The sequence below is a fragment of the Gallinula chloropus genome (genome assembly GCF_964237585.1).
Source record: "Gallinula chloropus genome assembly, chromosome: 11".
NCBI classification, from domain to species: Eukaryota; Metazoa; Chordata; class Aves; order Gruiformes; family Rallidae; genus Gallinula; species Gallinula chloropus.
In genome coordinates, this window is record NC_140096.1 from 5268949 (window position 1) to 5281376 (window position 12428).

The following is a 12428-nucleotide window of genomic DNA, read 5'->3' on the forward strand; positions in this document are numbered from 1 at the left end:
GTGCTCACAGCCACAGTCTCCCCAGATAACCCCTCAGTGCTTGAGACCTGAACTGAAGAGAGAGTATCTAGGAAGCAAAGCCAAGTCTAACCACAAAATCCTTTGCTTACTTTTGTTAATCTCTAATTGCAAAATGCTTGGGTCAGAGACAGTCAAAACATGTATCCTGTCTGGCATGGAGAATGCTGCTGCTTTTCTTTGAAAATAACTAACAATGCTTTTACCTGTTACAGGTGGAATTGCTGTGCTTTCAAGTGATCTTCATTCCATAAGCTATCACCTCACCTGGACTGGTGTAATAATACATGGTAAGTATGGCCATGACAAATTGCAAATATATTTAATCTGCATTATTGTCAACTTGCAGAACTTTTTAAGATAACTATATCTTTTGAAAGATGTTCCAGTTGCCAAAACAATGTTTCACTAAATAAAACAAACTCAGGCAACCTCACTGGAACAACTTCAAATGCTTCTAGAAACAGAAGCTTGGGTAACTTACTGAGCAAGGATTTCCTATTTCTAGCTTGGCTGTTTGCATGCAGCCCTATGGGAGAAGCACACACACCATCCACGAGCACAGGAACAGGTACAGCATTTCTGGCATTCTAAAAAGAAGATTTTGTACTACATCCATTTAAGCACAAGGCTCAGTGGTCAAAGGAGCTGTAGTAGCAACTGGGATATTGTTCAGAATCAGTCCTGTGGCACTTCTAGCTGCAGCTCTATAAATAGAGAATGAGAGGCAGAGTCAGTGTTGCTGACTGCCGATCAGCCATGTTACTGGCAAGAGGGGCTTGGAAAAAACCCACAGTGTGAGCTTTTTTTATAAGATGTGGCTCTTGTCTTTCATTGTCAGAACCTTATCCCATGGGCATTTGTTTCCCTACGTGGGACTCTGGCAAAATGTCACATCCTTCTAGAGGTTTCAGCATTCATTTCAGGTGATGCAGCGGTGCTGCTTTCAACAAGGGAACATCTCCATCCGAGGTGCCTTGAGAGGCAGCTTCTACAGGAGTGACAAGAGCATCGATTTTAACAGGGAGGTGGCTTTTTCTCTAAGGAGCGATTCATTGACTGGAGTGATGTAATTTGCCTAATGAAATATAATGAACAACACTAACTGATAACAAAAAAGTAATGTACTTAAAGGGCTTTTGTACTGGTTACGAACAAGTCTGTAACTCCAGCACGCGTGGTTGTAGATGTACTTTTGGGCAAGCTCTGCTGTTGTTATTGAAGTAATCCAGTAACTTAAATACAGCTGTCCCAGAATATCCAGCTGAAGAAAAGGCTCCTTCTGGTCTAAAATCTGCACAGTTACTTACATGCCTGCAAAGCCAAATAAAGTCTCCGTGTCCGATACTGCAAAACAGAGAAAATCAGTGCCTTATCGTGACAAGTGCTGGCACAAGGCTACCAGATGGCACATATTAACACTGAGTTAGGTATCTTTGAATGAAAAATACCACTGTATCATGTATTACTACTGAAATTATGTGAAAAAATTGATACTTGTATAACCAATCTTCTTTCTCTGCAACCAAGAAACAAAAGCAAAATGTGTTAATCCAGATATATCTGCTCTGGATTATTCAAGTTTTAATTTTTCTTCCTATCCATGTGTTTAAAATTGGAGGCAGACCCAAGGGATTCCTTTTTGAGCTGAAGTGAAACCTAGTGCATTTGACAGTGGCAGAACTGCATCAGAGCTTCTTGTGTGCAGTCATGTGTTCAGGACATGCAGCACGGCCAGAGAGGCTGGGGAGAGATGTCAGCATTTGTGGTGGATGCTACATCCCAGTTCCTCTGGTGTTGGGGATTAAAAGGGAGGAATCTGGAGAGAAGCCTTCAGAAGGGGAAAGGAGTTTGCAAATATGCATTTAAATGGTCATGGCAACTTATTCCAGAGAGAACACTCTTTCCTCTAAGCTACTCTCCCCTTCTGATGCGGGTGGAGAAGATAAGCTGAGGCGCGTGACGATGGAATGAAGAGCGCAGTCAGTGTGGAGTTCGTTCTCTGAGTCACAGAAGGATGCTGTTAAAGTGTTTGAAGCTCTAGTACTTAAACCGAGTGCAGTCTTGAGGTCTGCTTTGCCCTGAATTCCTGTGTCTTGCTCCAGCTAACACCTACTGAGTCCAGCGGGAAGAGGGCTGGCGAGTGCCCACCCTTGGGCAGGGAAATAAGGCCAGCGTTGTGCCATGAGCAATTGCACCCTCTCCTGGTGATGACTTCTCATCTGCGAAGGAATGGCTGAGAAGTTCATTGTAGTCACCACTCGTATGTACATCACATTATCTCTGCGATATGACCAACTATGAAGTGAATCTTGGTTTTATCATAAGCTTACGTAGCCTGGGGCTCGCTGAATAATGACACGTGTCTGTGTCTGGTTAAAACAACCAGGGACAAAAGTTCAGGGCTGTTACAGAGCCAGGCATTAAGGAAGCTCCTGGAGGAAACAAGGTGATGTTGAAACCAGGCTCACAGCGTGACATGGACCTACCAACGCCAAGCCACAGAGACTCCCTGGCTGCTTGCTAGATCTGCTTTCTGAGACCCTCAGACACCAACTCAGGTGTAAATCCAGTATTGCTGACAGAAGAGCGAATGGAGCTGTTTCCCCCAGGTGTGGGTAGCTCACACACACCTGCAGCAGGGCATTTCCCAATTCAGACACATCAAATGCTAACTGTTCTTTTTGTTCTTAGCTTTTCTTCATCACCATTTTAAGAGTCACCCTGTGATAGGAGCAGCTCTTTGGGGTAGTAATAAAGACTAAACCCTAACAATTTTGAATGTTTTAAAGTTTGGAAAGTTTTGTTAAAGGGCTTATTTAACCCAGTGCTATGAATTTCTTAACTACACCAAAGGCCTTGGAATGTTGCTGCACCTTAAGATATATTTTCACTTCATGGGTAAGCTTTCCCTGACCCCAAACATGCTGAAACAAAGACAGTCCATGGTTAGCTGGCAATTTGCAGGCTCTATCTTTAACGTAACCTTTGTTTTATTCTATATATATATTCTGGGAGGAAAGAGTTGTCCAGCTTTCTAAATTAATTTTATTTGGTCTCAGTACTCTCATTTCTGCCTTAGTGGTGACAAGGGCAAGATGTGTTCATATAGGCTAATAATCATGCTATCTATAGCCTTTTATGTCATCTTTGTACATAAATTGTCCCTATTTCCTGTAATTTATTACTGCGTGTGGATGAGAGATGCTTCATTAAGCTTAGGTGAGGTAATACATTGCTAACAGGGCTTGAGAAGGGAGGGCTTCTTGCTTGGGAGAGGCGAGGTTGTGCTCTTATTCAGTTGAATTCCTTTAAAAAAGAAGAGAATCACATCTGATCATAAAGCAACATTGCAGAGAGGAGCGAGCGGCTGCATCTGGTGCCAGCCCGGTGCTTTGCGGTGCTGCACAGAACACATCTTGCTGCTCACAAGGCAGGAGGCTGCCTTCCTCCCTGCTTTGGCTATTAAGCTGTGCTTTTGGCACTGTTCTTGTGCCAGCCAAGAAGAAACTGCAGCTTCTGAAAAGACCTCAGAGTTTGTGAGAGCAAAGAAATGAGGATCTGGACAGGTGGCAGGGTCTCACACAAGAGAATCTGTGTGGTTGTGATCTTCCTTTATTACCACTTAGGCTGTGACTTCTGTTGCTGCTTCTAATGCTAGGTAGTTCAAAACATCTAGCTAATGATATGCTCCTCATGCTTCAGAGACTGCCTCTAACTCATCAGCTGTCTGACTGAAGAGTATTTAAGTGGAGCACACAAGCCCTCTCGCACTGCTGTGAATTAAGTACCAAGGATGCACGTGACCCGAGCCTCTAGCAGGCTTCAGCAGTTTTCCAACATGTTCTCCCAAGGCAATGACAGCACAGACCTTGGATTACTGTGTTCCCTTGCTGTAACAATGCAGAGAGGGAGAACGTTGTTCTCAGGGCATTTTGATTCTCCCCATCCTTTGTTGCCACCAAAAGACTGCCCATCCCAGGAGTAAAGAAGCCATAAAGGTGTCCTTCAACTTTGCAAACCCAAGCACAGTTCTATTCATAGTATTGTTTTGGTTGGGAAAGATCTTTAAGATCATCAAGTCCAACCACCAAACCATGTTCCAAAGCACCAATCTATGTCTCTTTTTAAAACCCTCAGGGATGGTGACTGCACCATTTCCCTGGGCAGCCTGTTCCAGTGCTTGACAGCCCTTTTGGTAAAGAAATAATTCAACAGCCAGATAAGGATTAGGGAACTCTGGCTACTCCTGCCATTCCTTATGGATCCCAGAGCTTTGCTTCAGAGAAGCCAGTAATTTCCCCATAGAAAGATGCTTCCTTTGAAAAATGCATTGTGACTATCGCACCAGGCTGACTCTCCTGTGTGGTGTTGTCAGAGGATCTAGGTAGCTGTGTCAGAAACCCCTTTGGAGTTCCAGAAGTCACACAGAGCAGAGGCAAAATGGGTGATGTCAGGGAGCAGCTAATGCTGTGACTGAGGCTTACGAGCAAAGGGTGCAGGGTAAGCTGGGCACATGGGTGCTGGGTAGGTAATGAAATAGGGGGGGTTGAAACTTAACACCTTAATGAAAAGATCTATAAAGAGATGAAATCTTTACTTCTGTGGGCACATGAACAGGATTTATTTTCACTTACACACACTGCCCCCAGCTGAGTCCCAGGCACCCACTGCCCCTGATGCAAAGTGCACCGTGCACTGTGCCACACGCAAGGCAAGTGCTAAGATCACTCCCACCAATTAGTAAAGATAATTCCTGGGGAAGCACCCCTAGAACAGCTCACTCCTGCCTTCTCCACCTGTCTAGATGTTAAATGACAAGCCGGCTGTGTTTGTGCACGCTGTGATGCAGCTCCTGGTCTGACCTCAGCAGCTCTCTAAGGAGCTAATGACAGACTTTGTGTTAGCCCAGGAGAAGGAGCCAGTGACTTATTTGCCCCGTCGGGTGTCTGCTGGCTGGCACTGCAGCCTGAAAGCCCTCGCCCTGATGCTGCTCGTTAGGTCTACGCGATACATCACCCGAGTTCTTCGTTTTGCCTCACACCTCCTCATAGATTTAAGATTATCTGGGGAGGAAGGCAGTGGAGAGGGAGGAAAGAAAGTCTCAGTTAAATGTAATCATTAACTGAAGTGGTCTTTGATTTCTCTGTTGTTTAGTTTAATTAGATGGAATTCATTTCGAAGGCAGTCGCCAATGTCAAAGGCATGTTAACTATAGCTGTGAATTATTACTGCATCAATAAAAATAATGAAAAGCTTGGATGCTAGCAGAGCCATTAGGCTTTGGAGCAGTAACAGCTAGTTTTCTGTTTTCAGACACAATCTTTCTTCCTTATTGTGCCTTGCAAATATTTTCATACCGAGAACTTGTGGCCAGTTTCCCTCAACTGCTTCTGCTCTTCAGAACCTGCGCTTGCTCAGAGTGTATCCAAGCAGGTTCAGCCTTCCCTTTTCACTCCGACCCTCTCACATTACCATGGAAATGGCTGGACTGAGGCACAGCAAAGGGCACAGTGTCTGCACTGAGTCATACCAACCAGCCTGTTACCCTCTCAGCGCTTAATAACAGGAACTCAATGAGAACAGGTCTGACTTCCTTGGCACACACACCCAGGTTTCAGCAACACCTTTCTGAATTAGCTGAGTTTTTTAAGCTCAAGGAGGACCACAGATACTCCTGGTATGCAGTGGCTGATGCTGCAGAAGGGCTACACAAATCCATGTGCACTCTGGGCTTGCTCTCATCACTTTGTTGGACTTGACACCTTTTACTGCTCCGTGCCTGCTGCTGGCACTGGCCTTGCTCCCAGGACAACTACTACCACTGCATAAGCAAGACTTTTTTTGGTCAGCCCTTATGTGAGCAATGTCCCCACATCCATCCTCAGCTCAGCTAGAGCTGCAAGGCTTAGTACTTCCAACTGGAAGTCCACAAGTGTCTCCTCCAGTTCTCAAAGAAAAGTCAGCCATGTACTGACAGAGGCAGGATTACATCTCACAGCTGCCAAGCCCAGATCCTCTGGTCCTGCCCCTGGGTACCTCAGCACACTTTGCCTGCAGTGCAGGCAGATCCACGGTAACCACTTCAGCCAGAGCATGAGGAACACCAGCAGCTTCTAAAACTCTTCTCTTTCTAATTGCCTGCAGGATCTAGCTTTGGCACCTGACAACTCATCTGTTTCCTGTGACTTTAAAGTCTGGTCAGTGTTAGCACAGGGCCAACACTGGCAGCAAGGAGCTTCCAGGACAGTACTAGGTATCAGCAAGTGTGCAGAGATCAAAGGCTGTTGGTGGCAAGAGCTGAACTTTGCACTGGGCTCTGCACACACGGCTAAGACAGCTATGTGAGCAGGAAAACCCAGCTAAACCACGTTGTACTGAGGAAGTTACTGGATTTGGGCAAGAATAAAACACTCCAGTGCAACACAGAATTTCTGGTTCACAAGGGGTGGTCTCTAGGCTGTTATCTCTGATATTTACACAAAGATTAAGGCAGATTTTCACTCATCAGCTCATCTGAAAGAGGATTTTTGAGGTCAAATTTTAAGTTCCCTAATATTATCAAGTGCAGCACCCTTCCCCCAGCAGGTACTCAAGGATTAGTGTCTAAGACTGAAAACTTGCCTTTTATTCTCTCTAGTTTTCCTCTTCACCATCATATTCTGCCAGGGTTTAGTTCTGTAAAGCTCCTTCTTTCAGAAGGCACGTGGATAGGTGTCTGTTGAGATTCATTGATTCAGAGGGCCTTTGGACCGTCGAAACAAACTGAATCACAGCCATAAATACCGAGCTCCCTCTTCTTTTATTCTCATTATTGAGGAATTGCATTTGTAGTCCCATCTGTGAACCAGATTAATTTGGAGCCATCTGCTATGAGCAAATTGCTAATTTTGGCAGAAACCAGAGAGATGCTAGTATCATCCTTATGTAAACATTTGATGTCAGCTCTGATTGTTGTGAAGAAAACAGCTATCTGTAAAGGTGCTTATGGCTACGCCATGAACTTGGGCTAATTCTGATGGCTTACTAGAGTGGCAGTGTCTAGTGTGCTGCAAACACACCCACTGTAGCAAGGCAAAACCCAATGCGAGCTCTGTGCACACTGAGCTTTTTTTAGATATGTGAATAGTAAGAGGATGACTAGGGATAATGTGGCTGGGGTTGACCTGCTGGAGAGGAGCTCTGTGGAGAAGGACCTGGGGGTCCTGGTAGGTGACAGGGTGGCCATGAGCCAGCAGTGTGCCCTGGGGGCTGAGAGAGACAATGGGATCCTGGGGGCATCAGGAGGAGTGTGGCCAGCAGGTCAAAGGAGGTGATCCTCCCCCTCTGCTCTGCCCAGGCCCCACCTGGAGTGTTGTGTCCAGTTCTGGGCTCCCTGGATAAAAAAGCCAGGGATCTCCTGGAGAGAGTCCAGAGGAGGCTACGGAGATGATTAAGGGCCTGGAGCATCTCCCCTGTGAGGAAAGGCTGAGTGAGCTGGGGCTGTTCAGCCTGGAGAAAAGAAGCCTAAGGGGGGGACCTTATTAATGTTTATAAATATCTGAAATATGGGATGCAGGGGGAAATGGGCAGCCCCTTTTCAGTGTCTGTGGGGATAGGACAAGGGGCAATGGCTGCAAGTTGGAGCCCAGGAAGTTCTGCACCAACATGTGGAAGAACTTTTCCCCAGTGAGGGTGAGGGAGCCCTGGGACAGGCTGCCCAGGGGGCGTGGAGTCTCCTTCTCTGGAGATATTCCAGCCCTGTCTGGATGCCAACCTGTGCAATATGAGCTGGGGAGCTGCTCTGGCAGGGGGTTGGACCTGATGAGCTCTTGAGGTCCCTTCCAACACCTGTGATTCTGTGATCTGTGATCTGTGAGTGTGCTGCCCTGAGCTCTGACCTGTGTTGTGGTGGGCAGGCAGGGTTGTTGCAGCCTGCAGCACCACGTGCTCCATGTGGACGTGTCCTCCATCACACTCTGCACCACACTTGCACACAGACAGTAAAAAGTGTGCACCTCAGAGCATGGTGTGGCATCTTTGAGGAGAGGTTGGGTCTGATTTGAAGAAGAGAATGGGTCCTTCAAAGCCCAGACTTTACTCTTTGCCAGGACTGAAGCGCACCAGCTCACCTCTTTGGTCTTCCCATCCCAGCAGAAGATGCTTGCACCATGACAATTCTCTTACTAAACCTACAATCTCCCACAGGTGACAGTATCTTTCAAAACCCCTGCAACTTTATTAGACATAGAGTTATTCTGGCTGTAACTGGTGACGTGGTCTGCCCAGCTTTGCCAAGAGACTCACAGAGCAGGACACAAACCCAGGGCTGTAAGTTGTCAGGACTGGGCAGAGCAGATTCGAGGAGAAATGTGAAGTTCTGAAAATAGCCCTGGCTTGGAGGTAAACCTAAAAGCACATCGCTGTTCAGCACACTCATCTATCATGTGCTTTGTAGCAGCCTTTACGGAGCGGTTGGTTCATGCTCCTGGCTCTTGTGGGCTCCACATGTAAACAGAGTCATTCCTTCCTCTCCTGAGACACCCCTTACATGCATGGCTGCTGTGCTGGAGAAGCAGGTTGTTATAGTTACTGGCTGTGACTTACCCCTGCCATTGTCATGGTATTTTCAGGAAATGGTGCTTAAACAGCAGCCTGGCACAGGTTGGCTGAGCAACCGCTGCCTGCGTTCGCTTAGGAACAGGACACGAGCATCTCTGCCACCTGGTCTCTTCATCCATTTCTCCCTGTCCCTTACATCATGAGAGAGACACTGTTTCTCTTACATAAGGAACACAGCAAAAGTCATCACTTCTTATATTTCAATGTGTTTTTACTTCTCCCTGGAAAGGTCATCATCCAGGGGAAAAGCAGAGCTCTTCCCCTTGGGCAGCACTCAGGAGAACAGGTATGGAGCACCCAGGACACATCCTTTTTTAAAGACCCTGGGGCTGTGGAGTGAAACTGCTTTGCAGGGTATAAGGGGCCACAGTTTTCTGCCTTGTTCTAGGTGTATCTTTTGCCAGCCAGATAGCCCCACCAGAGCCTGGCATAATGCAGCCTGTAACACTGTCACTCAGGATTGTGGCAAGGTGTGAGGTTGTAGGAATGGGCAGCGAGACGTGCCCGTAAAATGGATTACACTGAATGATGCTCCTCAGCTGCTTCTGAGATACAAAGACAACAATTAACTAAGCTGACGTGAACAGACGCAAATAGGAACAGCTCTTCATGCCTGGCAGCAGAGAAACACGGCTTGGGACAGAGTCAAATCATAACCTCTCAGAGGCAGACAGCAGGGAAATGGGAACTAAGAGGTGTTCACAGACCCCAGGCTCAGATGAATGAGGGTGATGTGCTGAACAGTTAAGAGAAAGCAATCAGAAGATGCTGCTTCTGCACCTTTGCCTGGAGTGCAGGAAAGACAGACTAATTTCCACTAATTTGAGTCAAGGAGTTGCCTTCACACGGCTTTGTCCAGGCCAACCGAACCTCTGTACATACATTCAATCAATAGATTATACTGAACCATATATATATATAAAGAAGTGCTGTGGCACTGTCCTACAAACTTCTCAGCCACACAGAAACCCTTCTATGAAGCATGAATTTTTGATACTACTCAACCAAAAAAAGCAGGTTCTCCATGTGTCTTAGAACATTTAAGTAACTGATTAGGACAAAGCTGTACTAATCTGATTTATCAAGTGCTTTTTGTGAAAGCAGTTAGGTAGGGGATTCCCAAAGGACTTTCTGAGAAAGGGTCCAGCAAAGATAATTACTGAATGTGTATCAATACTGCTGCAGAACTAGCATCTGGAACTTGTGCTCAGAAACCCCTCCTTGTGCTCTGTGGTTTGATCAGCTAACCAACTTCATCCCAACTTCACCTAACTAAGCACTTTTTTCCATTTAATGTTATAGCACTATAAATGAACTGAATGTTAATTACTGTCACAGCATGAACAGTCAGTGAAGCTGCTGAAATGAAGTCCAGTCCCACAGCAAATGCTTCCTGCAGTCTACAGAAGAGCCTGAACCACAGCCAGGGAAGTTACTCCTAGTTTTTGCATAGGATCTTTCACCGAGCCAGGACTAAAACGTACTGATGAAATCTGGTCTTGTGACAAACTTTGTAAATAAAGCTGAAGCTGGCACTGCATCTCTTCTCCCACACATGTTCTCCTTCAAGTTGTAGACTTTGCAGCAGCTAGATACAAACCTAGCTACAGAAGGGTAGCTGCACACTGGCATGGAGATAAAATAGAAAGAAACAGACTTACTATGAAATGCACCACTGAACTAGAGACATGGGAGCTGAGTTTCACCTGCCATGAGCCAACCTTATTTCCTGGGCCTCTATCCCTGTCCAGTTAAGCCAGCAAGGCTGTGGATTTGAGTGGTCACAAGTGTTGATATTCAAGAGACCTTGCAGGAATCTGTATGAATCCCCTCCCTTGCTTTCCATGACATTTCAGGAGCAACTGGTCAAAACCCAGCAATAATTACTAGCAGTTCCTTATGCCACTGAAAAAACCTTCTATTTTCTGTCCTTTTCACCTATGGTCAAACCTTTTAGAAGACCAAGAAAAAAATGGCTCATTCTCCATGTCTGGGCCATATTTTGCTACTCAGGTTTTCTCAGGCTAAAACCTGGTACTAATGTTTCAATTTTTAGGTCTCATAGGAGAGATTCTCCATCTCTGTGCTGCTTAAACCCCACATTAGGATCACATTGCAACAGCAGGGAGAATGCTGCTCTTTCTAAACGTTAAGCTGAACACTCTTGAATGTTGCCTGGGTTGATCCTTCCTGCTTGCTGTGGCTACATAAAGTGACTGTTGGACACCTACGTACTGAGGGGCCTACCCATCAAAACCATTTTCTACTGTAATTGACTGGCATTAATCATTTTCTTCTTTCACACACAGGGGGATGTGTTCAAGTAGACTTCAAAATGAGACTTGACATCTGAGGACTATCTAAGTTTTGAATGCTCCTTTCTACACAGTGACCACGCAGACCGTTGCCAGTGGTCAGTAATGTACAGCAGCTGCCCTAGGGGTTGGCAGTGGTACCTGCAAATGAAAAATAAAACAGGAAAAAGGAAAAAAAAAAAAAGAAGAGAAAAGTCTGGGACAGTGTGATATGTGACACTTGAAGTGACAGATTCAGACTTTGTACTTTTTCACAAAGATCCTTAGGTAACTCACTGACGGTTTTACAGCTAAGGATCTTTCCTCCAAGTCATAGCTGTTCATTGCTCAGATATATGGCAGCTCAGCTTCTGCTGTGACATTCTGTACTGCCTCAGCACTTCTGAACTAGAGCTCTCTGGAGATGGAGACCAAGACGATATGTCTGTACTACGGGCTAAGTACTCAAACCTAGCGGACTGCCCGCTTGCTTACAGTTATTTATAAGCTTGTATGTTTTCAGGATATGCTTATGAAAAGCAATTCCACTTAATATCAGTACAACAGCATGGCAATAGTTCATATTTATAGATTGTAATATAATTTCAGGCAGCCCCAAATTCCTTTACAAAGTGCGTGCCTATAAATCAACCTATAAATCAGCATGTTCACGAACACTGTGAGACTGAAAAGAACACTGAGTGAAGCTGGAGATGCTGAGCATTTAAGTCAGGCAGAATATGTTTGCTCAGACTGGCAAGTTGTCATCCAAAGAGGGCTGCCCACGTCTGCTCTGGGCATTTCAAGCAATGGACCTACCATTAAGGACTTTGGTTTACGGCCCCGCCGTGCAGTGCCACTTTCCTAACGCAGGATAATAGCTTCCAACTGAACTGGAACACTCAACTGACCTGTTTTTCACCACTCGGCTTCCTGTAATTCAGCAGCAGCTCCACAGCTCCCACCACCTCTTTCCGTATCGCGTAGAGCAGAGCGTCTCCCACATACACACTGTGGCTCAGAAGCAACTCCATGATTTCCAGGTTTTCATTCTCTATGGCTATTAAAAGGGCACTGCGACCAAGAGGATCCATACAGTTAATGTTGATGTTGTAGTAGATCTCTGCCTCTTGCAAGGCATGTTTCACGCTGGCATAGTCCCCCTTCTCCACAGCGCTGAGGTAGGCCTTCTCCTCCGCTGAGAGCTCTGCCTCCGCTCGCACAATCTGCAGTGGGATCCGATCTCTGTATGGTGAGTAGTTTACCTTTTTGTAGTATAGCTGGGCCATTGTTCATAGTGACTGGGCAACCTGTGGGCAAAGAAGGAGCATGTGTAAGTGATGGAACAGAGGAGCAATCCCTCTCTGCTCCTCACAGGGGACACACGTCCGAAGGCCCATCGCGGTACAGACCTTCCGATCCCCCTTCGAGCTGTTCTATTCTCAACACGGTGACTTGAACATTCCCTGAGCAACCTCACATTAGAAGGCTACCTGGAAAAACAGAGATGACAGT

The 12428-nt window shown here is 46.0% G+C and overlaps 1 protein-coding gene across 1 annotated transcript in view; it reads right to left on the minus strand.

Annotated features, from left to right (window-relative positions):
- The window catches only part of TRPC5 (transient receptor potential cation channel subfamily C member 5), a gene marked incomplete at both ends in the record, with an annotated part of 64875 nt that extends 52673 nt beyond the window's left edge, over positions 1-12202 (minus strand). Inside the window, one exon of the mRNA XM_084268973.1 lies at positions 11825-12202. Coding sequence (XP_084125099.1) covers positions 11825-12202 — 378 coding nt within the window. The remainder of the gene's footprint in view (positions 1-11824) is intronic.
- Positions 12203-12428: the final 226 nt, after the last annotated feature.